The sequence below is a fragment of the Crassostrea angulata genome, chromosome 7 (genome assembly GCF_025612915.1).
Source record: "Crassostrea angulata isolate pt1a10 chromosome 7, ASM2561291v2, whole genome shotgun sequence".
NCBI lineage: Eukaryota > Metazoa > Mollusca > Bivalvia > Ostreida > Ostreidae > Magallana > Magallana angulata.
In genome coordinates this window covers 32,995,464-33,023,326 of record NC_069117.1, presented here as the reverse complement: position 1 = coordinate 33,023,326, position 27,863 = coordinate 32,995,464, and the positions used below count along the sequence as shown (strand labels likewise).

Genomic DNA, 27,863 nt, shown 5'->3' with positions numbered 1-27,863 from the left:
TAAAAAAACGAGAGAAAAAAAAATCCCTTTTTAATAACATGTATTTTAAAAAGACATTATCAACTGCTATTTTCATGTCGGGAATTTTATTGTAAATTTTTAAGTTTTTAAATGTTTTAAAATATCGAAGTACGTAAACGATAAATATTTGTCTTCCACAAAAATCGCTTCTTTTACATTTTATAGCACAGGAATTGTATCTAATCACCGGTACATTAGATGTGATGTTTTGTTCTCCAGATATGACGATTTGCCTCCGAGATGTTATGTGCACGATTTCAGAATTTTGAAATCGAACTAAATGCAGTATAAAGGGCAACATGTAAGAGAAAAGGGCGAACATAACAAACACTGTATAGTGTAGGTGTACACTTGCCGGGGAATTAAAAAAAATGTCAGTTCTCCTTAAAATAAGATTATTATTAAGCAAATAAATATTTGAAACGAAATTGAGTACAGCTGAGAAATTTGGCGCTAGTGTCGATTTATCCTTTAACAGGGCTAATTGTAAGCAAAAGAGATATATTGAAAAGACTAGGCAATGCTAAAGTAACCTACAACAGTGAACAATCCGGATCCAAGATATGGGCAAGCAGCCAACTTGCAAAGACCACATTGAAGGTTATAGAATATGTTTTATTATGAATTTTGCATGGAAACATGGCAAATGATTTCAAAAGAAAACAACTAACACATTTTAGAGAATACTAGTACTTCATTGTTTGTTTTTTATCAGCAGTTTCTGTGTATTATTGTAGATCTTGTGAATTCTTTTATAAAAAAAATTACCCTAATATTTGACTTTTTAATAGACTCTTAAAATCTAAATCTGACAGATAAAATAAATAAGACACATAAATCAAAAAGAATAAATGGTAATTGGTTAATCTTTATCAACTATTTTATATCGGTGAATTTTCAACACAAGATCTGCCTTTTACACTCTTCAGAGATATGTCTGTAATACTGTGTCCTCTTGATCAGATCTGGATATTTCCGAATCAGTCTTTTCTAATATTTTGCTGGGTGCAGCAAACAGTCTATGCTGAGAATTATCTGAATTGCAAGTACCGGTAGTTGATTCTGATGTCTTGTCTGGAAGGGCAAAACCAACCGACTTGCGTTTTGTTCCTGATACCTTGCTGTTAATTCTATATAAATTTGATTTTGAAGGTATTGAATTAGATTTTACAGATCTTCTGCTAAAATGGGAATGAAGCCTATATTCTGAAGATGCTGAACTAGTTGATGATTGACCTTTTATGTCCATTGCATGTAGCTTCAATTTTGAAGTTTCGGAATTTTCATTTTTCAAAGCACTGTTGTGAATAGCTTGTAGTCTCAGTTTCATGCTGTCATCAATAGTGTAGGTTGCAAAGCTTTGTTTGCGTACTCTCTCTGTCTCCTCAAGGATTGACTTGTTCCAACGACAAAAAAGCAACTTGAACTGGAAACGACACTCTTTGAACCGGAAAATGTACAGAAAAGGATTGACAAAGCTATTCAGCAATGAGGCCATGGCAGATAGTCCCTTAATGATAAATTCACTTCGAGTCTGAACATGTGTGGACAAAATTAATTGGCAAAGCATGTATGGTGTATATAAAACAGTGAACATTATTGTAATGAGCAGAATTTTCTTAATAGTAACAGCTTGGTAGTCCCAATGTTTTACTTTGAACTGTTGCAGTCCTGTGCGAGACAACTGTTTCATTCTGTCTCTGAGATACAAACACAATAATACCATAATAAGGACATTAATCAAGATAATGACGGTACGGATTACGTGACCAATCACATTAGATGTTCTCAAATTGCTGGCAAATGCCTCCTCGCATGAGAAGCCTAATGTTTCCCATTGTTCATCTGAATACAGTAGATACACAATGGATGAGCTGAGTATCCAGATTACAACACACACTGTAAAGATTCTGGATTTGGTGATGAACATGGTGTACTGAATAGCATAGAGAATAACCAGGCATCTGTCAACGTTAAAAGCAGTGATGGTCAAAAATGAGGATGTTCCCAAGATCTCCAATAAATATTTTCGTACATTGCATTCCTTGTATAGCCATCTGCGAGGTAAAAGCATGACAAGTCCAATTCCTCCATCTGCATACGACAAATTCAAAGTTAATAATCGGATCTGGAATGGTAACTTTGTGCTTTGCCATACAACTACAATGCCAATGATATTTGCCAGGAAGATCGGTATCCCAAATGCCAGGAGAACACTGTCAGTCATTTCTGTTTTTGGTTGAAAGGCCATTTTATAGGTTGTATTTGGGTAAACATACATTGTTGAACATTAATTTTTGGCCATGATTGGATCTTTCCTAGATTTACTGACACCTGAAAATAAAAACAAAGATGAAAGTACTATAATGCAATGTGTGCAATTGTCATCGCAAATTATCGTAAAAAACGTGATTAATTTTCAATAATGCGTCATCGGAATAGAAACTTCCAAGATACCCTACTGTTTTGACGAAAAGAGTACTGTATTACGTCACTTGAACGATGACGCCATTTTGTTCATTAGCAAATGAACAGGGCTACATACTTTCTTGCCATCTGTAAGTATATCTTCGCAAATATATCAAATCAGGTAGCTGAATCAATAAAATAGAAGTTATTCTAAAAATGGACCAGTTGAATTTACGCGCGAAAAACACAAATCTTAAAGTACTATATAAGCTAGGCCTATATATCAATCGTCATTGTTCATTAGCAACCGTTTAAATTGGACTTGCAAAATCAGAAAATATCGTTATTGGGGTTTGAAAAATTTGTCCAAATTCATTTGTGTGTTTAACATAAACGTACATATTCACCAGTTGGCGTTTAATCATTTGATAGGGGAACATACAGGGCTGAATCATCTGGGATGAAGAATTTAAAGAACGTGTGTTCCATGTTTTTGAATCCCGATCCCGATCTGCAAAATGTCAACTGTGTTTCTTCATGTTGGCCAATGTGGTAACCAAGTCGGTATACCGTTTTGGAAAAGGGCTGCTAAGGACGAAAATGTTAAAAATGGGTAATTTATGCTATTCAAAATTGTATTCTTGCACAGCTGTACCACTGTCAAATGAAAAGCAAGATTTATCATTTTAAAAACTCTGCCTGTTAATGATTTTTAAGTTATCATGGTGGCATAATATTCATGAATTTTTAAATTTCTGTTCACTTATAGGCGAACATTTCTTCATGAAGATGGAACTCAGAGGTCGCTTCACATTGATAGTGAACCAAAGGTTATCGCCAAGATAAACAAGACAAATACTGTTAGGTAGGAATTAATTAATTTTAAAAAAAACCCCACAATGTATTGCTATGAGTTCATAGTGTGCACGTGGGCTCAGTGCTAGTTCATTGCCAGTAGATTGCTGGTAACCCTTTAGCATATTTAGCATAGTTGTTAGAGCATTGATTTTTAAACAGAAGGGTCTCAAGTTTGAGTCAGGTTTTGATTATATACAGTGAAACATGCGTAATATAGCGAACACACTTAAAATGAATTGATGCTTATAATGAGGTTATTTTTACTCCTCATAAGTTTTAAACTCATTGATAAGCTAAAGGATATAATGAATTACGTTTATAAAAAAGCACAATTGCCCTTCCTTGGCCTTTAAGTTAGTGCTTCCATCATTTTTTGACAATTAATTTTTTAAGAGAATACACATACATGTTAAGGAAGTACTACTAAAATCGATACGAGGGGGAAATTTTGAGATTTCTTCATTGACACCTCAGCAATATTTGCCCATGCAGAGAAATTAGCATGAAAAAAAAATCAAATTTCTTATAGTACTTGGGACACCTTGCACAATTTTTTAACGTTACCATCTGGGCACTTTTCATTTCGCTTGCAATGCAAAATTACTGTAGAGTGTAGACCTTCTTTTTTTGGTTGTGTATTGAAACCTGAAGCGACAGAAGGGACATTGGCTTTTCAAAACAGAAAATCTTAACTTCTTTCATTCTAGGGGTTGAATGTAGTTTTTGCACCATAGCTATAGTAATTATGACTATCTAAATATTAAGCAATTAAAGAGTGGTGGAAATTAATAGAAACTTGGGACAGAGCATAATATGGTCCCCAAGATATCCTCAGATGGCATGTGCTTAATTACTAGTCTCAGTAAATATATAAATTATTATTTTAAATACCTCTTGGCTGATCGAACAATGTTTTTCTTTCAATAGAATCAAAATCTGGTTTTTCACCAATCATTAATTTTAGTTCATTCACTGTACTTCTTTGACAGGTATGTGAATATTTGTGAAAAAAAATGTGACTTGGAATAGACTAAATAGACTAATCTGTTACATAGCTGCAGGTCTTTAGCTCCCGGTCTGAAAAAATTTGGATGCATGGACGACCTGGGAGCAACAGTGCCTCTCATAGTAAAAATCTGCAATTTACGGGAGCTACAGAACGGCAGTTATCTGTTACATAGACGAACAACATAATAACCCACGTAGAGTGATTTGACAAATCTCCTATGAGATTTCAAAAGATAGAAATCTCAAAAGAAAAATAGAGAATAATGTGGAGGATGTGGTAGTGTGTATTAATTAAGGATCATGGTGCTGTCATGCTCCTACTTGCAGTAGCTAGTGGCTTAACCTTTATAAGCTCAAACGGTTTAGTGTTTAAACCGAATGTGTTACAATAAAATACCGGTATTTCTAATCATCAAGCTTTCCTTTTGATCTTATACCTCTTGTCTGTTACCTTTAGCCACACCCCTCACATCACTTACTTGTGGTAAACTGACAGGATGAATACTGCAGACGTTGAAAACATTACAATTATTTTAATTTCACTATGTTTGCAAGTAGACAATTTTCTGTGAAACATGAAACCATTGTGAACACAGCTAGTGCATTAAATCAAAATAATTTTTATCATAGCAACTTAGGGGAGCTTGATTTTATTTACTTCTATTACTTTACTCATCTGTTAAGAGAAACTTAACCTAGTCATTTAACAGCTTTTGTAAAAAAAAAAAAAAAATAAGGGAAAATAACATTTGTAAATTTTCATTTACTCTCATAAAAAGCATTTCGTTTGTCGGGGTGTCAATTTCGACTGTTACCCTCCCAAACAGGCACTATTTATTTTATTATACGGAATGTCTTAATTTCGTCTAAACCTATCAGATTTCAAAAAGTATAATAATCATGATTATTTCATGATAGAAAAATTGATTCACTGTTGGTATCCAACACAGCAAACTGTTAAATTTCAAGCACATGGAATTATTGACATTTACTGGTACAGTATTCTAGTCGTTGAACCTATAAAAACACCTAAGCAAATATCAAAGATGTTCACAGCCCACAAACAACAGCTGGATAGATTTCTCCAATAAAGATGTCCATGTTGACAAGGAGATGAAGCTCAAGAGATCTTACCTTAAGTTTTTTGAAGAAATGGAAGTTAATTCTTCTGCTGGAAAAACCGCGGCCCATGAATTGCAAAGAATTCTTTCCTTATCACATATAATAGAATTCACATTTGCAAAGCTTTTATATTCAGAGTACCAGCAGTAAATTAAAACAGGAACTTGTAATACATGTATGAATAATGTATCAATGAATCACTGCATTTAATTTACCGGTATACTTGTTGAAAGTGTAAGACGATATTTACTTTATCTTTTCCCACCTTCATTTCATATTTCTTTTTTTGGGGGGGAGGGGTGGCTATTTTTTTTTCATTTCAATATTTGACTTAATGCAGGAAGAAGAATTTGGTGTTTGGCAGAAGAGGCAGGGGAACAAACTGGGCTTTAGGTAAATATTTTTAAAATTAAAATATGCATTAAATTTGAAAAAGGAAAAAAACCAAACAAACAACAGGAAATCTTTTTCTCCTATGAGTGTTGATCAAATCTATTAAGATATGAGTTTAATAGAGAAATAAGGACTTAAGTTTCCACTTCAACATATTTTTTCCCTTTTGTACGTCATGTAGTAATTGATTGCATTTTTTATGAAACGGAGTGATGTATCAGTTACTTTTCAACAATCAATATAGATCTATAGGTAATATAATAAATTTTTTGCCTCTCCTCCAAATAAAACTGACTTTTTTTTCACCATTTATAATTGTAACAAACTCCAGTAGTGAAAAAATATTCAAGGAAGCTGTTGACATATTTCATGTAACTACTTAAAAAGGTTAATGAAGGAAGCAAAAAACAAACAAAAAATAGAAACACAAGTACATGTAGAAAAAAAATGAAATTATACATGATTTAGATTCAGAACTTGTTATAGATAATTTTTTTGTCAAAATAATTTTTCTAAGTGTGAAGCCTTAAAGTTTGAAAGTTATTAGCAGCCTATAGAAATTTTCATTATCAAAAGATGAAAATTTAGTTAATATTTATAACCTTTACTATATGCAGATATAGACAAATCATGTTTTGAGAATTTGAAAAAGTATTGAAGATAGATGGGAAAGTTGAGTGTGTCATACCAGTAGTTATAAACTCATTTTACTATGCATTCTAAAGAGGTCCAGCCATGGCCATGCACCTTAAAAAAAAAAATATTTTCGCTATTATTGATTATGTTGCTTAAACTTTTATATGGTACCGATAGATAGGAGCTAGGGTAACAAAAGGATACTGTCTTTGTTCATTATGCATTAGAGAAGATAGTTATTAATAAAATAAAGAAAAGGATGGGGAAAAACGGTCGATTTTTTTTCTTCAAAAAATGAGATATAAATGGTGAGATTTGGGAAAAATAAAACTAACTGATTTGGGTACAATTCTACCTTTTTGTTGGGAATGAGCATGCAAACAGACAATTTATGATTTCAATTACATATATATCAAGGATATAATGGGCTGTTGAAGAAGGGAGAGGACCACATTGTAGAAGATACCATGGAAATGTTGCGGAAAGAAATCGAAAGGTATGAAAATGTCTGTTTGGATACAGGTTTAAAAATACGTTACCATTACCTATATATCTGAAGACTCCAGATAATTATGGTTAATAGTGGGTAGTTGAATTACATTTAAAAAACACAAATACATTTGTTAAGACTATGTAAGTTTCTCAGGAAGTGTACATGTAACATTCAGACAAGAATTCATCAAACATACATCAAGCTAATGGTTAATTGAAAGAATCCTTAAAAATAAAATGAAAAGGATCTGACACCAGATGTAAAAATTTTATAGAATTTGTTTGAATTTTTGATGTAAATTATAAAGAAGTCTGTCTTAAATTAATGATAATCAGAAAACTTGCGTCTTATAATTAAACGATGATTTATTTCATCTGTTTATTTTTTATGATTTTTCAGGTGTGATTCCTATAGTGGGTGTGTCTTAATGCACAGTTTGTCTGGTGGAACTGGATCAGGTATGCATGGTCTTAACTGCGTGGGTACTTAAACTTAATTTACACAGTATACATGTACTACATTGTAGTACTTGTGTAATGAAATTGCACTTAATATTATTTATATATCAATAAAATGTACATGTACATTCAACTCACTGCAGCCGAAACCTTGATAATGGCATATATATTACAGGTACTTTAGAAATTTTATACTTAGATTATTTTGATTGCATCACCAATCAAGACTTTGTTTGAAATTTTGTGAGACGAGTGACCCAAGGGCCACAGTGTCCATTTTTATGAACTTGTATTTTAATGTTAAGATCTGGATTGTGTGAGGTGGTGCAATATAAGTATCCCATGAATTACCTTATGACCATTTTTTATGTGTATTTTAAATGTAATTCTATTCAGGTTTGGGATCGAGATTGTGTGAGATGGTGCGAGATGAGTACCCCATGAGCCACCTAGTGTCTTGCTCCTTTGCCCCCTGTCAGAGTGGGGAGAGCCCCCTTCAGCATTACAACTCCCTTCTTACCCTAGCATATCTCAACAGGTGAGTAGCTTGACATTGTGAAGCAATTTGTATAATTTGCATGCAGAAAGTAAATGATCCATTTGAAGTACTAACTGTATATTTAAATTTCATTGAATATGTTCTTGTATTATGACACTCTTGAATATGATGGTTGATCAATACCCCCCCCCCCCTCCTCAAACACCCCCTCCCCAAAAAATTAAAAAAATAAAACCAATAAAAACTGTCAATTGTTCAACAATAAATAGAAAATTACTATTTTAATTCTTATTTTTTGTTTTTTTAAGATACAGGGCCCTTGTATGGTTACCTGAAGGGGCTACTTCATTACAAACATCTCCTATTGTTTTGTTTGTTTTGCTATAATTATACAGGTACACAGACTGCAACATTCTCACACACAATGACCTCATTTTGGAGCGCTTACAGAAAAAAATGGAGACTGTTTCATTTAATCAGATGAATGAAAACATCGCTGCTGCCCTCTGTGGGGTCACATTACCAACAGACACACTGACAACAAAATGGTGAGAGATGAGAGAGAGAGAGAGAGAGATAGAGAGAGAGGGAGAGAGAGAGAGAGAGATATCAATTCTTCAATTTATTCAGTATACAATTTAAATCCAAATAATTTGAATAACTATGACTGAAGAGAGAGAGAGAGAGAGAGAGAGAGAGAGAGAGAGAGAGAGAGAGAGAGAGAGAGAGAGAGAGAGAGAGAATATGCAATAAAGTAGTTTAAAACTTAATGAAATATTTTTAACTTTTATTGAATTTTAATCACATTGTTTATCAGTGGAGCAAGTATTGGAATGGAACCATGGGAGATGGTTAGATCATTATGCCCACATCCTGGAAATAAGATAGTACAGATTAACCATATAGCTCGCAGGTAAAAAATCTCTAGTCGCACCTTCTCTGACCTTTTGGGCAGATCTCGGAAAAACAACTGGAATGAGTTAACAACATCACTGGATGTTAGAATTTTATACAAAATGGAGTTGCTTCCCATCAATTTGAGTATTATCTAGTTGACAGCTTTGAATGTCTCTTTATATTTGGTTAATTATTTCAGGATATATCAATGAATATTATGAATCTCAGCTTTAATCTCAAATTGATAATAAACTGCCCTGTATTTATATCAAGTTTTATGAAAAGGGAAGGATACTTGTGAATTTAATTCAAATTGTTTTTCTGCTTGTTGGAAAGGCTGGAGAAGTTGCGATTTAAATAAATGGAATGTACTGTATAAGCTAGTCTAAATGCATTAAATACATTTTTTTCTTTGTGAATACAGCAAATTAAGTTGGGAAGCAATGATGAGTCAACTATTGCTGAATCTCCACAGATACGACAAAGATGGCAAACCTGTATCCTTTAATTCCTATACATGTAGTTGGATTTACACTCTTTTCTAAAAATATAGAGCTTTTTCCATCCACTGTGTAATTAATATTTTGAAGGTTCATTAGGATTTGCACAGTCAATTAGGTTTTCTTTGGTAATCCAAGATTTTTTTCTGAATACTGTCCAAGTACAGGAGTCTTTCTACTCTGATTGTGGCCAGAGGCGATAGTACCGACAGTTTTCACTCTGCCATGAAAACCCTGGAAAAGAAAGTCAAAAATGCGTACAGTTGTGTCCCTTGGAATCCATATCCTATAGACATCTGGACAGGTAGGACAGCCTATTCCTGTAGCCAGTACAGGATATATGTTATCAACAGTGGTTACAATTCATTTCATCCTAAAAGCCTGTCCTTTTTTACTTCTGTCCATTGTGAATTCATATACCGGTACATGTATTACTTGTTTTGTTGAAAATTAAAAAGTACATGTAGTATTGCAATTTTTTAGCAAGAAACAACCTTTCTGGCTCTAAGTCTGCCTCCTTGTCCGTCGCTTCTAACCATAGTTCTGTGGTAGACTACCTGGACTTCCTGCTGTCCAGATCCCAGACAATGTACAAGGCTGGGGCCTACCTACACTGGTACTGGAGATATGGTGCCACAGAGGTAGGAGAGAGAGAGAGAGAGAGAGAGAGAGAGAGAGAGAGAGAGAGAGAGAGAGAGAGAATTTACTGAATGGTGAATGAATGGGAAACATGTTCATGTTATCTTAATTAAAATAATACAGTTTTACAAGGCTAAGCATCTGTAAGTTCTCTGTTTTCCATAATATACACACTGAACACTCACAGCTACCAGGTACATGTAGTTTTTGTCCACTGTATAGTGTAACTGGACTTTTATGAACATTATTATATAGCCAAATTTAAAATCAACTGATCTATGCAATAAATGTTTTTGCCTTTTTTTCTGTTCATGGAGTTGTAGAGAAAGTCTTAATAGAGAGGTTAAGCATTTGAACGTGTTTGGACAAGTACTTACAACTAGGGGAATTCCCAAATTTTATGCGCATTATGGCATATTTTCTGCATACTGCATACATGTAATTCTACAAGTTGTAGAAAATATCTAGAATCACAAGTATACAGTGGTAAAAACCTGAAGTTTTTTAAATGGATTTAAAATATAGACTTAGTGTACATGTATATCAGACTGTGTTTTAAATGAAGAAGATGATAAATTAAGAACATGCATCTGGTTTCATCAGTCATAGAAATACTTCATATACAGTGAAAGTAAGCTGAACATCTCGAATGAAAATTGTTATGTGTACACATGCAGTTTATTAAGTAACGTAGTGCATTGCAAACACTTTCATTAATGCACATCCAGGCTCTTTGATGCATACCTTCACAGACTGAGAAAACCATAATGTACTTCTATTCTATGGGATACATTACGAAACACTCATTGCAAATCAAATGGTTTTATAAACCTATTATCATTGCAGGATGATTTCAATGGGGCATTTGAAGAAATAGCCTCTGTTGTTGATAGCTACAAGGAGGCAATAAAATAAAGTACAGTCATATCCATCAACAAAAGACAAAGCTGCCTGTTTTACTGTCCTTGGAGAGCACAGGGGCACACATTGTAAGTACAAGTACATGTACCATTTGCTGATCCAATACTTACTAAGTTTTATTCATAGCACACACTTTCCTTCCCTCCTTTACAGATCCAAGACCATACACACAAAGGATAAGGACATTGCTCTCAACTTTAAAAAGAATGGACTAAGCTTAAAGCTGGAATAATTTTATTAACAGTGGTGGAGTGTCTGCTAATTCAGACAGTTTTGCTACAATAGACAGACATACAAATGGAACATGTGAAGTACTGCGCATGAGACTATCGGTATTTGTGTTTCTGAGAAATTTATGTTTTACTGCATGTGATGGAATGAGAGCCAATGGAATAAAACTGGAGTTGAGGAGTATGCAATATGCTAAAAGTTTAGCCACAATAGAATTACCAGAAGATTCTTTGACAATGTTTACCATCTGATAAATTCACATTTTTATGAAATAATAAAGATAGTACATTGATTTAAAGTAGCTTGGTGGTGTTTTTTTTTCTTTTAGTAATGCTGCATATTGCAATCTGGTTAAAATCAGCTGTTCTAGTATGCTACCACTCAGACAAACATCTGAAACAACCTGCTCAGAGGTCATGTCCAAACGTTTTGATAATTGCACATTACATTGAATAGTGGCATTACTTTGCTATTGCAATTACTGGTACAGTATTATACAAAATAATGATAAAACATCTTAAATAAAAGAATGCACTTGAATGAAATTTAAAACATAATAGTTGTCTTTCCAACCAATAAAACCCCCAAAAAGGAGCTGCATGTTAAAAGACTTGAAAACCTATAATAACATTATATATTATACATATATTGTTGTAACAAAGTAGTGTCCTCTAATATTTGTAATACCCGTAGTATATGTGCTGTCAAACTACTCGGTTAACTGTTGATTGAGATTCATGTAACAATCTACCAGTTCAATCCAGTTCAATAGTGGTGTTTTTAACTCAGTTTGTCTTTTCTGCAGTTAGGTAAATTCTACTGCACTGTCTGAACATTACCCATTAGTACTTATGTACCATAGATAAAAAAAAAAAAAATAAGTCCCCATCAATCAAGACATCATACCATACAGTATGTACCTATATGTATTAGATAATTTTGCAAAATGTTGATCTGAATGCAACTGTAGATCAATCCACCAGCCTGTTTTTTGAGGTTGATTTTATTTGGAAAGGGGGGGGGGGTGCTTTAGTTATTTCTTCTTTCTCATGGTTTTCTAGTGTATTTCAGAAAAAGATGCTTAAGATATACCAGGAAAAACTAATTTATTTATTTGTGGTACAAAGAATTTGTGGTCAAAACAGATATATAGCCCCTAGCTGTGCCCATTGCCAAAAAATTAACTAAGTTAATAACAACAAAAAATGTAAGAATTGGGTTTTTATTTATATAAATTGTATAAAGGAAAATGAAATGTAATTGAATGTATAAGGTACATGTATATACCGTATTATCCATATTGTTTTGGGCTCAAAATGAAGGGATCTTGTAATATTGAGGAGTTGTTGCTGTTCCAACCCCTAGTCAACTACCGGTATCTTGAAAATTGTCTTTGAATCATATATTGTCTAATGCATCAAGAAGTGCCCCTACAGTTATTTATACTAATGATCAATAAATATTCCCAACCCAAACAGTATACTAGTATATTTTTGTTCGTTCATACAAGATGCAGTAATCAAATGAAAGAGTGGGCAAGTGGGGATTATTGATATTCCCCACCCTCACTGAAAAAAAGGGGAGACATTCTCGTCCCTGTAGTTCCTACATTTGCACCATAAGTTTCTAATGAGACTTTATATAAAGCATTAGGTTTTTACGCCTTGTTTATAATAGTAGAGTATTCAAACTGTATGACCCTACAGTCAGTGTAGGCTAACAGGTGTTCATACTGTATGATCCTACAGTAAAGGTCGGTTTACTAGTACATGGCAGTACATGCATGTTGTATACAACTTGTCATATACAACTTTTGTAATATGTTCCTCACATGTCCACACAACAAAACAGATTTGAATTCCCCTTCATTGTTATTTAAAAACAACATAACACACCTTTCCAAAAATACAGTTTTTTGCCGACATTGAAGCACCAAGAGAGAAAGATGTTTATTTTAAGTACATTTTGTTGACTGCATTAAATTGTGTAAATGTACACGCCTGATAATTGACATTTTCGGTACAATAGTTAATGTATCATAAAGAGTTGTCCATATCCCAGGCCTCTGGTTGGCTAAAGACAAAGTTTCATACGGCTCTGTAAAGAATAAAGACATGCTCTATTGGAACGCGTGAAATGTATGATTCTAGGAAAGTGTAAATTTCATGTAAAAGTGCTAACACATGACTGTCACCTGGTTAATACAGCTTTCTTTACCATGTAAACTGGCCTTAAATGTAGGCACAAAGGTGTTAATAATGTACGATCATACAATAGGTGTAGGCACAAAGGTGTTAATAATGTACGATCATACAATAGGTGTAGGCACAAAGGTGTTAATAATGTAGGATCATACAATAGGTGTAGGCACAAAGGTGTTGATAATGTACGATCATACAATAGGTGTAGGCACAAAGGTGTTGATAATGTACGATCATACAATAGGTGTAGGCACAAAGGTGTTCCTGTTCTAGATCCTACACTCAATGTAGGCACACTGGTGTTAAATATAGTGTTTGATCCTAAAATTAATGTAGTCACACAGATGTTCCTATGGTATGATCCCACAATCAGTTTAGGCAAACAGGTGTTCATTTAAACAATAATGCTTTCTTTGGTGATTCATGCGGGATATGACGGTGGCGACATTGCAGAAAAAATACATAACCCGCATTCAATAAAACATACGTCATCCTTCAAAGTATGCAGTCATTTTTCCGTAAATCACCTCATCCGCAAACTTTTTTTAACAACCCTCTTATATTACTCACTAGTGTAAAAACTATTAAGATGTATTTACTTTCACAGTTTCATCAATTTATTTGAAATCAACATTTACTATTAAATAAAAAAATGATATAAATAAATAATTATAGTCTCTAATATAAATGCATGGTAATGTTGTGGAACTTTTTAGCACAAGGTTCACAAATTAACAAACATTAAAAAACTAGGAGTTTTGTACAAATTACCGTACAAATTTTTTCCATCATTTTCACTTAGAAAAAACGTCAAGTATGGTTTCCTAACAAACACCAGTTTGTTCCACACGATTTACCAATGGAAATAATTCGTTCAAGCCTTCAAGTACCCCTGGTACCTGTATGTCAAATTTCAACACAGATTTTATCACAGACAGCCATGTGTCAAGGCAAGGGAAATATTGATGATATTTTTAAATTTGCCATTTTTGTCATCAAATTTTATTTTCGTCCTCTGTGTTGTTTGTTTCTTCTGTCCCATTTTCATTCAGTTCCTCTGGCTGTGCTTCTTTGACATAAAAAGTCCATTTCCCACCATTTAGGATCTTTATATCTAATCTGTCGATGATCCACCTGTAGTGTATAAAAAAAATGGCCAAATGTAAGTCCTGTTGTCTGCTAAAATAGTCCGATGCAACCTTTATTATTAGCAAACATATATTTAAGTTATTTTGATAACACGCATTGTTATTTGTGACTTATCTATAAATTCTTAATATTAAATTATTCTGCATTTATTTTAAAATACACATATGAGTGTATCAATTTTCTTCTTTAGGCCCCCAAGATAAATGTCTGTGTGGGTTTTGTGCATGTGTGTGTGTGTGGGGGGTGGGGTGGGGAGTAAGATAGAGTCCAGCGCAGCCCTCGAAGGGTTGAAGATCATAGATGGCTTAACATTAACAATCAAGCTATAAACAGTAAAACTCGGTTATAGCAAATCCTATGGACCAATGGATTAACTTCGTTATATCCGTAATTCGTTGTATCCGTATAACGTTTTCGTAATAATAACTATAGCGAATTCCCCATTTACGTATTTCTATCACCAGACCACACTTTTTGGTAATTATAGGGCTTAGATTGAAAAAACATTCTTTTGATACCTTTAATAATCGGATTGTGAATTTAAAAATTGATTGAACATTAATTCATTCAAACTATTATGTTAAATGGTAAAGCAATTTTGTTTGAATTGTAGAGATTTTCGTTATACAAGTGTTAAATTTCGTTATTATTCACCTCTACGGGATAAGAAAATAAGTTCGCTTTTTCTGTTAATTCATGATATCCAAATTTGTTATGACCATTAAATTTTGCAAAGATTCGTTTAGATTTTTTACCGGGGACTAAAAAAAAAACTCGGCAATATCCGAAATTTCGCTATATCTGTGTTCGTACTAAATGGGTTTTACTGTAATTTGTTTGTCCAGTTCAAGGTCAAATTCAATCATCTAAATAGTTAAACAGGTAAGAGTGCTGGATGATCGCGGCCATTTTTAGGCTCAATCTATATACTGTAAATTCCTTATATTACGCGAGTACTTAATTCTGTGATCCCGCTTTTTGGTATCAAATCGCGAAAATATAAAATCGAGAAAGTAGAACTTTTATCCTTATTTCTCATACTTCTCAACTCTCAAAGAATAATGGCGAGATTTTAAAATTCGCGAAGGGAGCTCCTCGCCATTTATAGCTCTGTATAAAAATATAGGAAATTTGTCAAATTTCAAAGCCACAATGTGCGGAGCTTTTCTGTACTAAATAATAATTTATGGCCAAAAATATCATATTTAATATTTTATGGCAAATTTGGTGGGTAATTTGTTGACCCTCTAGCCTCCTTAATCTAGTACTGCTGTTCTACATTTCTGACACCTACTTATCCTTCATTGACTTCCTTGTTGCCCAAGTGTACAGAATCCCATCTCCCTCTGGACCGTGCAGTGGCACCTTAACCTGTCAACAGGAAACCAAAAAATCTTCAATTGTGTTACATGTAAATGTATTTATGTACAATGACAGCTACGATCAGATATCATTGAGATGGTGTTTGAAACGCCCCCTCTACTGCTTTCAATAAGTTTCAATACACAACCCAAAATAGGAAGTCTACGGGGATTTTGCATTGCATCAGCTATTAAATAACCCGGATGATAATGATGAAAAATTGTGCGAGGTATTCCGACTGAGTTCCAATGGTGAAAAGATGTGAACATTTCCCATTATAAATCTTGGTAAGAAATTTTTTTCGTCCCTGTGAACATTTATGAGTGAAAAATGATAATGGGTCAATGAAGATATCTTGGATAAATTTATCTTTTATAAATTTCAAAAGTATTTCTTTCAGTGGTACATGTATTTTAATTAAAAATCATCAAAAAGTGATGGAAGCAATAACTTGGGACAGACTTTAGGTGAGAGAGAACAAAATTATCAAATGAATACTTGATTTTATTGTTTATTTCGAAATCGAATATATGTGTCACAATATTGAGGTGTCCCATATACCACCTTAAAGGGCTTCACTTTCACAAAGGATGTTGTAATGAGTAATGAGAGACTTGTAAAGAAATAAGCTCTAGCTGACCCTAACCTTAATTGAAACTTTTCTAGTACATGTAGTTCAAGGTAATTGAATTATTTTTAATGTTTACAATGCTTCAAAAGTTCAGTATTGAACAAAAATTTGAGTGTCCTTGGTCAAGTTGTAAGTCGAGAGATACAAAGCTCACAAATCTTCGTTATGAAAACAAAATTTAGTTTTTTTCCCAGAAGGGGGAGGGAGAAGAAGTGGGGGGGGGGGGGGGGGGGGTCTAAGGGATGATTGTGTTTTCTGGGGTGGGGTTGATCAGAGGCCTTATTTCTGTAAATTTACTATGTGTATTTAATAACTGAATTTTCTTGAACCCCCCCCCCAATTAACAATTTGTCAGATTTTCAAATAACCTCTTTATAAACATACCTGTATCAATTAGCAATTCAAAATTTGTTTGCCAGTGTTTTATATTATCAAAGAATTCAAGAGTGAAAAAAGAAACAGAGAACTTCATGTAGTATATAACACTGTTCCAATTTTCAATGATACAACTGCATGCACGTAAATGTAATTAGACTATGAGTTCTAAATTTTGTGTTCAGAAATAATGTAGAATATATGCACAGTAAGTGAAATGATAACTTATTTTGCGTGGCTACATCTGTGGCGGCTAGGTAGGGTACATGTACGTAGCTTATGAAAAATAATATAAACAAATGTCTTTGCTGAGGGCACCTTAAGCTCACAAAAAATGTGTTACGTAATGCCTATCCTGGATAACAACTAATCAGAAAACATTACCCACACACATAGGACACAACGTGAAAGAACATCTTACATTACTCATGTAGCGGGGATTTTCACAAACAGAAAAGATGGTGAGTTTCTTCTAAATCAGATTTAAAACAATAAAAAGCTTTCTTTGGTGATTCACGCAGAATATGAAGGTATATATATATACCGACAATGATGAAAAACTACATGACCCAATGTAATTTTTTGTTGTTGCAATTATTGTTACCTTCATAACCTGAATAAATCCTCAAAGAAAGCATTTTATACTTATACATCTTTTAAATAATAAATGAATTGATTGTAAAACGTAAGTGAAAGTACATTGTAATGAACTTAAAGATAATGTAAATCAGTTAGATAAAAGAAATACCCAAGTCCTATTATAAGGGAATTTGAGTGGGACATCATCATGCTGATTTTGTGTAGTCCCTGAATATTCCTAATAAAAAGTCTCGGAGCTATTAATTTGTTTTCATTTAATATGAGAAATCTTCTCATCAATCCTTTTTAATGGTACAAGGGAAATGTCCTCCGTACACTCAAAGCTCGGTCAGCATTATCAAAATATTAATATAATATAAATATAACATATATATTTGTTATATTCAGTAGTACATTCTAACTATATAACTCTACAAGACAAATATTCAATAATTGTAATATTAGCTCGTCCGAAAAATATTGACCGGTCAATATTTTGTTGATATTGAACGGCTAGGAATAATATCTAGAGAACATTCCCTCTTTTTCAAATAATCGCCTCTGATTTGTTGATTCTTCAACGATGACGTAAATAACTCTTCGCAACACCAAAACAAGGTGACGTCATAATCGGCAGTCAGTCAAGACAAAAAACAAAGGATGCGCAATGCGACGGTTTGCATTGCTGTCATAACAGATCGAAGGATTTGTGAATTACTGTGAAGTAAAATCAAGTAGAACATCTGTATGTTAATTCTTACGGTCGGTGGAGTATCACCAGTGACTGTTTGATGCTGAAGATATTTTGGAAATGAAATTTGCACAAAATTGAATTTGTGAAATCTTTGTTGAGCTGAAAAAATTACGGCGATCTGTTTTCAATTACTTTCTTAAATTTTGGTTTGTTAATTCATATATTAAACAAAACAAATATGATTGGACAATATTTCGTCCCTCGGGGGCTAATATAATCAATGTTGTCTTCAACCCAAGTCAATATTTGTATAATTTATATTACATGTAATATTTATTAAGTCATCTGAGCTTTTTGCCAAAATTATAGGTTTCATAGTTCTTTTTTTCAGGCAGAGGGGTGGTCGTCATTACAAATTTATAATTTTTCTACTCCAGAATGAAACCCAATTAAATTAATATATGAGACTCCTCGACAAGTTTGTGTTTGGGTTATATGCTACTCAGGTGACCGTTAAGGCCTATTGGCCTCTTGTATTATTATATATTAGACTACACCTTTTATCTATATTTTCCTTACAATCATCAGATACATTATAGCCTAGAGTTGACCAGCTTAGCATTTGGGATGCTTTATATTGGTCAACAAACAACGTTCTTTAAGGTCAAGGTCTAGTAAATGATCCCAGACTGTCTTTTTGGTGCTAGAAAATTATGACGTCATAATTTATTTGATGAATCTTTTCCCGTATTTTACGGCTTTAAAGGAATTATGTAGAAAATAAAACAATATTTTTACATTCTATATTTAATCACGGGAAAAGTAATCCCGGTACCTATATTTAATTTGACATCATTTTAAAGAGGAGGTCAAGAGCTTGTTAGATGCCGTTTTTGGAGAGACTGTAGGCATTCTAGATATATTTTATTAGTAAAAAAGGGACAAAACTCAAAGATTTGCTACTTTTATCCTTCATATTTCATAGAAAATGGTTGTTTAAAACATGATTTTTCATTGTGTCTACCAAATATTTAAGCCCCGGTACAGCCTTTGAAACAAAGATATTGCTATGAAGCATCGATATCATTAAAAGAATTTATATCTTCAATTTCATAAACCTGTAGGCACCTTTCATTTACTAGATCTTGACCTTAAGATTTCATTTTATTTTTAAGATCTGGCTGAAAATCTATGGTATTTTTCCTGCCATTCTACTGATAGCCCTGGCTCCGATGTCTGTCCATATGCAATCTGACCTAGTTTCTACCGGACTGACCGTCGTAGTGGCTTCTACTGCCTTAGTATCATTCGGATATGCTTCAATATGTGTTGCTGAAATTTTTGTACTTTATGGTAAGTAGATGGATGAGCTGCAATGACTTTTTTAAGCTTACAATTTCCATTGGATCTATAAAATGGTGCAAAATCATTTCTTTATACTGCAAGCAACTTTGGACTCAACAAAAATAAAAAATTGGATGAGGGCACATTATTGTAGCAATAGGTAGAGAGATTAAAGCATTTGTGGCAGCAGTTAAGCTAAAAGACTTAATTAAGCTTATGATCCATAATGGGCAAACAATCAGGATGATTCTAGAGCCTCTAACAATGCATTATATTTCTTTTTTTTACCAATTTGGAATGGTACTGATGCTCATTTAGTTGAATAGTAGTAAAGTATGAAATAAAATAAAAGGTTGGAAATATTCTACTTCATATCAACAGATTACAAATTGAAAGCTGATACCTTCTCAAATGAACAACTAATTAATCTATTTGTTGAATAGTATCCATTGTACGTGTATATATATGCATGGATTCATCTGTATTCAGTTTCTGTCATAAAAAAGATTTGTACAGTTAGACAACTTAATGGCCACTAAGGCCACACCAATATAATATCTTGTCTGTCGAATCCGCGTGCTCGGATTTAAATAAAACTATGCAAATGATATTATCATTAATTTCCCCGCATGCAGGAAATTCTGCACTGTTTTCTGTTCTATTTCCGCTCTACTTTTTGTCTTTCAAATAGTTTTAATTTATAAACAAGGATGTCCAACATACAAGATATTATATTGGTGTGGCCTATAAGCTTGTCAACAACACACACCTATCAGGTGCCATATGTTAATTTGGATCCCTACCTTCTATGTGTCAGGAAGTGGACAATTTAATGCCAAATAATCCATGTACATTGTTTTATAAAAAGCAATTTATGATTATGACAGCATTTTGCGACTCAGCCTAGCACTTAAATTGTAAATTTTTGGTCTCAAAATTGGGTAGAATTGAGGGGAAAAAAATATGGTATACACCTGTAGTTTATCAATTTTCACAGAAACTTAATTAACGCGAGTGTTTTTAAAACTTCTTGATCCAGCCATTTCGTATCAAAGCACAAGATCATAAAAATGAGCGAGCTCAACTGTTGGAATACTTTCATATACAGGTAGTATGCAACCAGAAAAAAAAAATTTTTTTTTGGATGTCTTGATGAGAGTAGGTGGATATTATACATGTGTACTTCATTTTTCATCATGAATTTTTGAGTAGCAGTATATATAAAGGGGGGGGGGGGGAGGCATTGCATTGCCATTGGGTTTAATTTATTTTTCACCTCAACACCCAAATTTTTTACCATTGAATATACATAAATCCACAAATTTTAAAAGTAGAAATATGCATGGCAAGTATATAAAATGATTTCTAGATGCAATGAAATATAACTGCAGCATGTACCAGTACATGTATAAAGGTAAAAAAAAAACAAAGAGTTTTTTTTTCAATTTTAAATTAATGCTTCATGTTTTAACTGCTCAGAATTGTGATCAAGGAATTTCCTTTTCTTACTTAAAGTAAAAATGTTGGAACTCCTTTTTTGGTTTGAGGCAGAGATAGGCAAAAAAAATTACAGATAATTCCAAATTATCATTTTAGAAAGGACTGCCCAAACAGGCTATGATGAGGGCAAAAAAGAAGGATTTGAGGATGGGCAAGCTGAAGGGTTCCGACTGGGTGAGGAAGAATGCAAGATACCAACAACCACCCCACCACAATACTGTCAGGAGATCAGTGATGCTGTGACCACTATTCTGAAGGAAGAAGAAGATGAAAGAGCCGATGAGATTGAAATTATAATTACCGGTTTAAGGATGAACACTCGTAATAAATTAAATACATGTTTGCCAGACGCAGGGTGCACTACAGCAGGATGCAGCATGAAGACAATTAGCTCTGGTACATTCTGTGTTCCTGATGAGTTAAATTAAACATACCAAGTGTAATAGAGATTTATCAGTTTTAGTTTGTAAGAAGATCTGTTTTTCAACTTCAATGTCAGCAATTAACACTTTTGTAAGTACCGGTATTAGTTATTGCCACTCAATTGAATAATTGGACTACCAGTATTAATATTCTTGTACTTCAATCTTATCACCTGGCCCATGACTTATTCTAAAGGCAAAGTCTTGTTATACATATTGCTGTAAAAAAAAAAACAAACAAAGAAAATTCGTCATTAATTTTACCATTATCTGATTTGTTCTTCATCCCCAATTTTATTCAGACAACCCATCAAGTATGTAAAAGAGCACCAGTTTGCAACATAACGTATATCCGGTTCTTTTTTTAGCATGTCACAAAATTTGCATATATGGGGGAAATGTGTATCATTTTTCATTTGCGCCAGTCATATTTTGCGATTTAAAAAGCTTCTTATAGGAAATAATACAGAATATAATTTCTGTTTATTCAATAATTTGCAATTCAAAAGACATCGCGGAAAAAGCGAAAATTAGATCATCGCGAAAATTACCGGATATAGGGTATAGCAAACTTATAACAGACCAGATACTTCGATGTGGAGTTTCTGAAGCATGACTAGCATTACCAGTATGAATCCCACATCAAAATTGTCTCATTACTCCTGTGCAGTTGTTCTTTTTATATCATGACCCTAGCTAATATGATATAAAATTACCAGTACAATTTACAAGTTATCATCTTCATTAATTAAGATCAATTCTCAATTGATTAATGAGTTTTCTCCAACTCTCCAATTTTTAAAAATTTTCTAGAGATACTTGGGAAGACTTGACAAGTAGTGCTCCTAAAAAATATATTAAATAAATGCATGAGGAATCGGAGTTTTAAAAAAAACAATATTAACTTGAACCGTCACAGCAGAGTTTAATAGTATTATTACAAAAGAATTTTTAAACATCTTTTTTTACTCTACATATCAAAATATTCCTGAATAAACTGAAAGTAATTTAGGACTCAAAATTCATAAAGAATTATATAGGCTATTGGTTTAATTAATATTCATTTATAAATCGAAGGCTAGATCTGATTGCTTTTGCCTTTCGGTAAATTATTAACATAAAGGCATCGTCTGAACACAGGTTTTCTAATACATTACGCTGCAACTGATTAAAAACCTGTGGGTTCAAACGCTGATATAAAAGATCTGTTTAAATTTTAGAGATCGAAAGATGATTTAGAAGATTTCGTTCAAATTAAGGTAGTTTGCCCCCAAATAAGCTAATTAACGGTAGCTGTTAAACAAAGCACTATTGATTCATACATTAAAATAAGAGTTAACAAGAAAATAAATTAAAATATCTCTAAAGATTTTAATCATATGATGAAAATGATGAAGAATAAAAACCACACACACACAAACAAGAGGCCCAGGGGCCACATCGCTCACCTGATCCTTAACTCTGATCAAATTAGCATTACAGTATCAAAATCAAAATATCTTTACAACTAAGTACAGTAGATCTTGCTAAAAAAAATTGAAAATCTGCCAATTTTTGTCCACATCCTTTTTTTTGGTAAATACCAAGCCCCTTTTGTTGTTGTAACCTCTAAGAAGATTTATCTCTTATCCTGTATACCCCCCCCCCCCCCCATTTAGTGGCCCCACTTTTCTCTAGAGAATCATGATTCGATCATCAAACTTAAATCTGCATAAATTGAGCTTTCACACAAAGTACTGAGTTTTGGATTGAAAACTTTCCAAGTATATTTTTAAAGATTTTCTCTATATATTCCTATGTAAAAATTCAACCCACCATTGCGGGCCCGCCCTACCCCCAGGGACCATGATTTTGCAAACTTGAATTTACACTACCTGGAGGATGCCTCTACACAAGTTTAAGCTTTTCTGGCCAAATAGTTTTTAAAAAGAAGATTTTTAAAGATTTTCTCGATATATTCCTATGTAAAAATTCATCCCCCATCGTGGCCTCACTGTACCCCAGGACTATGATTTAAACAAACTTGAATCTATACGATCTGGGGATGCTTCCACTCAAATTTGGGCTTTCCTGGCCTAATAGTTTTTAAAAGAAGATTTTTAAAGATTTTCTCTATATATATAAAAATTCATCCCCAACTGTGGCCCCGCCCTACCCCCAGGGAACATGATTTGAACAAACTTGAATCTACACAATCTAAGGATGCTTACAAGCCAATTTGAGCTTTCCTGGCCTAATAGTTTAAAAAAAAATTTTAAAAAGATTTTCTCTATTATATATTCCTGTATAAAAATTCATACCCCAATTGTGGCCCCACCCTACCCCCTGGGACCATGATTTGAACAAACTTGAATCTTCACTATCTGAGGATGCTTCCAGTCAAATTTGAGCTTTTCTGGCCTAATGATTTTTGAGAAGAAGATTTTTAAAGATTTTCTCTATATATTCCTATTTAAAAATCCATTCCCCCACTGTGGCCCCACCATACCCCCGGGGACCATGATTTGAATAAACTTGAATCTTTACTATCTGAGGATGCTTCCACTCATATTTGAGCTTCCCTGGCCTAATAGTTTTTGAGAAGAAGATTTTTAAAGATATTCTCTATATATTCCTATGTAAAAATCTATTCCCCCATTGTGCCCAACCATACCCCCAGGGACTATGATTTGAACAAACTTGAATCTACACTACCTCAGGATGCTTTCATTTTATTTTGAGCTTTTCTGGCCTAATAGTTTTTGAGAAGAAGATTTTTAAAGATATTCTCTATATATTCCTATGTAAAAATTTATTCCCCCATTGTGGCCCCGCCAAACCCCCAGGGACTATGATTTGAACAAACTTGAATCTACACTACCTCAGGATGCTTTCATTTTAATTTGAGCTTATCTGGCCTCATAGTTTTTGAGAAGAAGATTTTTAAAGATATTCTCTATATATTCCTATGTAAAACTTGATCCCCCTGTTGTGGCCCCACCCTACCCTCGGGGACCATGATTTGAACAAACTTGAATCTACACAACATGAGGATGCTTCCATTTTAAGTTGAGCCTTTCTGGCCAAATAGTTTTTGAGAAGATGATTTTAAAAGATTTTCTCTAGTATATATTCCTATGTAAAACTTGATCCCCCTATTGTGGCCCCGCCCTACCCACTGGGACCATGATTTAAACAAACTTGAATCTACACTACCTGAGGATGCTTCCACACAAGTTGAAGCTTTTCTGGCCAAATAGTTTTTGAAGGGAAGAAGATTTTTGAAAAATACCAACAAATTTTCAATACTTCTCAATTATCTCCCCTTTAAAGTAAGCGTGGCCCTTCATTTGAACAAACTTGAATCCTCTTTACCCAGTGATGCTTTGTGCCAAATTGGGTTGAAATCTGCCCAATGGTTCTGGAGAAGAAGAAGAAAATGTGAAAAGTTTACAACGACAATGCCGCCAACACCAACGCCGACGACAGACAACGGACAAATTTTGATCAGAAAAGCTCACCTGAAAGGTGGATAGGGGAATTCATATAAATTAACTTTAGAATAGAGCCATTTTAACAGTTAAGAGCTTGGACTTTGGGCAGTGTGTGACAATTACGCTGAATTGATGAAGGCGGAGTCTATTAATGGTACACTGTCCAGTCATTGGCTAATAGATACCAGGTATGAATACATTGACTTCACCCAGGGATTTATATATCATGGAACAGTATCAATTTCAGACAACAGGGCAGATCTGGAGGGAAAATACTTTCTGATTTTGACAATCTATATGAATGAGCTTCAAATTCTCTTAGGGGAGAAAAGAAAAAAAAGGTCCATATTAGACAGCTTGTTTTGATGAGCAAACTAGATAGTTACATCCTACCAAAGTCCATGCTTTTGTTCAAACGGCTCAACTTGGAACCAGATTGCAGAGAATTAATTCAAACCTTAGCACCAGTTTTGCAAACCACACATCGTTTTGACTCCATATTCTATCATATGAATAGGGATTATTTTCACCTAAGAGAAGAAAGTGTGATGAATTGGGACTTTGGATCATAAAACAAAAGACATCAGTTGTCCATATCTTGCATCTATAAACCATTAAATAAAAATTATTCTTTTTTTATTTACCAGTATGTGTGATGTATATATAAACACTGAGGAGGAAAAGTAGCAGGAGCCTTTGAATTTCATGAATTGAGAAACAGTCTTATTACATACCAGAGGCATTGAAAGGTATTTGATATTGGGGCGACAGGGGATCTGACATTGTGACAAAGCTGGAGAACATATATTCATTATTTCTAATCTATATAATTAATATGCTCTGTTAATTGTCAACACACACCGGGAACATGTTTATACATGTATACCCCATTTTTGTTTATATAAATTTAAAGAGAGTTCCCCCTTCGCCGCTCCAATTCTTAGAAAATCACTGCCGCTTCGATGAACACAGATCGCCATTATAAAACTCCTTTAGCCTTAATTTTTAAAAAATCATATTTTGGCAAAAATTTTTGGGGTGGTGACCACCACCCCTGTTCCAACGCCCTTGCATACAGCTATAGCAGAGCAATTCCTTTCATACAGAGAATTGTAGTTCCATGTAAAATTTGGGTTGAAGGACCATGGAGCTACAGTTCCATCCATTCAAACACGAGGCCAATGGGCCACATTGCTCACCTGAGGAACAATAGGTATGATGAAATTAGCTAAATGGAGTCATAATACAAACTACCTGGCTGATTAGTTTTTGAGAAGAAGATTTTAAAAGATTTGCTCTATATTCATATGTAAAAATTTGACCCCCTTTTGTGGCCCAACCCTTGCCACAGGGATCATGATTTTCACAAATTTAAATCTACCTACCTGAAGATGCTTCCACACAAATTTCAGCTTTCCTGGCTGATAAGTTTCTGAGAAGAAGATTTTTACAGATTTTCTCTATAAATTCCTATGTACAAATTTGACCCCATTTTGTGGCCCCACACTACCCGTGGGGGCAATGATTTTCACAACTCTGAATCTACACTACATGAGGATACTTTCACACAAGTTTCAGCTTTTCAGGCTAATTAGGTTCTGAGAAGAAGATTTTTAAGATTTACTCTATATATTTCTATGTAAAAATTTGACCCCCATTGTGGCCCCACCCTACCCCCTGGGGTCTTTAGAAAAATATATGTAAAAGAGGTACAACTGAAATCAATACAAGATTTCTTCATTGACAGTCTTCATCTCTTTTTACCTGGAAAAATTAACAAGAGTGAATACATTAAATTTCCTACTGGATTTATAATTGGGAATGCTGATACTTTTTTTCTAATCTCAGCACACAGCACAATTTTTCATTGTTATTGTTTGGTTACTTTTATGGCATTTTCAATGCAAAATATTGGTAGACTTAATATTTTTTCACTCAGTATTCGACAAGCTACATAGGGGCATTTCAAAGAAGAAACCTTGGGTTTTTTCAAAAAATTGAATGAACATTGTGTGAACCCTGAGGTATTTATAAACATCAAATAATTAAGCAAAATAAGATGTGATGATATCTTGGGGGCAGAGTATAAGTATGCATGATACAATAGTAAATACAGTCTTTAAATAAAATATGCATTGTACAGTAACCTGTCAATGACTGGAACACATTGAAATTAAAAAAAATATATCAATCAAAGCTTACACAAATGTCAGTGTCTGTCAATTTGTTCTCTGGATCTGCATAAGTTATCCTGTGACCTTTTATAGGCTTCCCTAAATGTTCCACAGCTGGAGGATAGTGATTGACCATTTCCAAAGAGTCTTTGTAAAATCCGGACTCTCTAATCTTCTCTACACAAAAAATGATAGCAATCAGCCTCACAAAAGGTATAGAGTCTACATAAAATTATTTGACAAGCAAGCAAAGAACAAAAAATTTATTATATATATATATTAATATATAATATAATTAATAGTTATAATATTACCAAGGTCCTATTAATTTTTCAATTTTTATATCACTAAAGTTTTAAAATTTATATATTAAAAACACATAACAACTTAAATCTTAACAATCGAAACATCAAATATGAACTTATGATTGAAGCTTTTTGTAATATCAAGCATACGCCGAATAAAAAGACGTTTGAGGAAATTCGAGATTTTAAAGAAAATTCGAACTAAACTACATGTGTCGAGCAGAAATGAGTAGTTATGAAACAATCCTACTGTGGTGAATAAATCCCCGGAAAGAGTTCAATCCTAATATTGCAGCTAGGCCTGTCACTGATAATAAAGCTAACTTTTGATTCAATTCGTTAAAAACTGAACTCATTTTTGGTGAAGTAAACTAGGGTAAAGTTAGTTCCGAAAGTACTATTTTTACCTCATGCCTTACCGAAACGACGAATCTGACGTCATCTCGTTTAAATTTTTCGGACGTTTTCGGAAAAAGTCTTCTCGTGTTTTGAATAAAATGAAGCATATTGAAGTTAAACAATGTAATCAATGTAACAATTGATGTGAATGACCCAATATATTAAACAAA

General features: G+C 33.6%; 3 protein-coding genes across 6 annotated transcripts; 1 reads left to right on the top strand and 2 right to left on the bottom strand.

The window, feature by feature from the left end:
- Positions 1 to 585: 585 nt before the first annotated feature.
- On the bottom strand, positions 586 to 5,674 carry LOC128193135 (histamine H2 receptor-like). Of its 3 annotated transcripts, none has more exons than XM_052866410.1 (2): positions 5,431 to 5,674; positions 586 to 2,355 (listed from the first exon to the last, which is right to left on the bottom strand). In XM_052866410.1, exon 2 carries the CDS (start codon positions 2,300 to 2,302, stop codon positions 947 to 949), a length of 1,356 nt encoding a protein of 451 aa, XP_052722370.1. In that variant the 5' UTR covers positions 2,303 to 2,355; positions 5,431 to 5,674; the 3' UTR covers positions 586 to 946. The 3 variants fall into 3 exon arrangements, with proteins under 3 accessions (XP_052722370.1, XP_052722369.1, XP_052722371.1); XM_052866409.1 differs by lacking the exon at positions 5,431 to 5,674 and adding an exon at positions 2,830 to 2,927; XM_052866411.1 differs by lacking the exon at positions 5,431 to 5,674 and adding an exon at positions 2,567 to 2,715.
- LOC128193138 (tubulin delta chain-like) lies at positions 2,388 to 22,043 on the top strand. Of its 2 annotated transcripts, none has more exons than XM_052866416.1 (14): positions 2,388 to 2,579; positions 2,863 to 3,043; positions 3,200 to 3,295; positions 5,759 to 5,811; positions 6,865 to 6,943; positions 7,340 to 7,398; positions 7,795 to 7,936; positions 8,293 to 8,445; positions 8,715 to 8,810; positions 9,219 to 9,291; positions 9,457 to 9,598; positions 9,778 to 9,935; positions 19,252 to 19,429; positions 21,017 to 22,043. In XM_052866416.1, exons 2-14 carry the CDS (start codon positions 2,949 to 2,951, stop codon positions 21,346 to 21,348), a joined length of 1,656 nt encoding a protein of 551 aa, XP_052722376.1. In that variant the 5' UTR covers positions 2,388 to 2,579; positions 2,863 to 2,948; the 3' UTR covers positions 21,349 to 22,043. The 2 variants fall into 2 exon arrangements, 1 of the variants encoding a protein (XP_052722376.1); XR_008244597.1 differs by lacking the exons at positions 19,252 to 19,429; positions 21,017 to 22,043 and adding exons at positions 10,780 to 10,922; positions 11,008 to 11,386 and having other exon boundaries at positions 2,402 to 2,579.
- LOC128193139 (uncharacterized) lies at positions 13,881 to 27,701 on the bottom strand. Its single transcript, XM_052866417.1, has 4 exons — positions 27,545 to 27,701; positions 27,018 to 27,166; positions 15,730 to 15,806; positions 13,881 to 14,420 (listed from the first exon to the last, which is right to left on the bottom strand). Exons 1-4 carry the CDS (start codon positions 27,648 to 27,650, stop codon positions 14,282 to 14,284), a joined length of 471 nt encoding a protein of 156 aa, XP_052722377.1. The 5' UTR covers positions 27,651 to 27,701; the 3' UTR covers positions 13,881 to 14,281.
- Between the last annotated feature and the right edge of the window lie 162 nt (positions 27,702 to 27,863).

What these genes read in the sequence shown, in the direction of transcription:
- LOC128193139 (XM_052866417.1), bottom strand. Translation starts at nt 27,650, where the DNA reads ATGAGTTCAGTTTTTAACGAATTGAATCAAAAGTTAGCTTTATTATCA. An exon ending in CCGGGGATTTATTCACCACA is followed by an intron (nt 27,167 to 27,544) that starts GTAGGATTGTTT and finishes TTTTTTGTGTAG; the next exon opens with AGAAGATTAGAGAGTCCGGA. An exon ending in TGACAGACACTGACATTTGT is followed by an intron (nt 15,807 to 27,017) that starts GTAAGCTTTGAT and finishes TCCTGTTGACAG; the next exon opens with GTTAAGGTGCCACTGCACGG.
- LOC128193135 (XM_052866410.1), bottom strand. Translation starts at nt 2,302, where the DNA reads ATGTATGTTTACCCAAATACAACCTATAAAATGGCCTTTCAACCAAAA.
- LOC128193138 (XM_052866416.1), top strand. Translation starts at nt 2,949, where the DNA reads ATGTCAACTGTGTTTCTTCATGTTGGCCAATGTGGTAACCAAGTCGGT. An exon ending in AACAAGACAAATACTGTTAG is followed by an intron (nt 3,296 to 5,758) that starts GTAGGAATTAAT and finishes GACTTAATGCAG; the next exon opens with GAAGAAGAATTTGGTGTTTG. An exon ending in GACACACTGACAACAAAATG is followed by an intron (nt 8,446 to 8,714) that starts GTGAGAGATGAG and finishes ATTGTTTATCAG; the next exon opens with TGGAGCAAGTATTGGAATGG.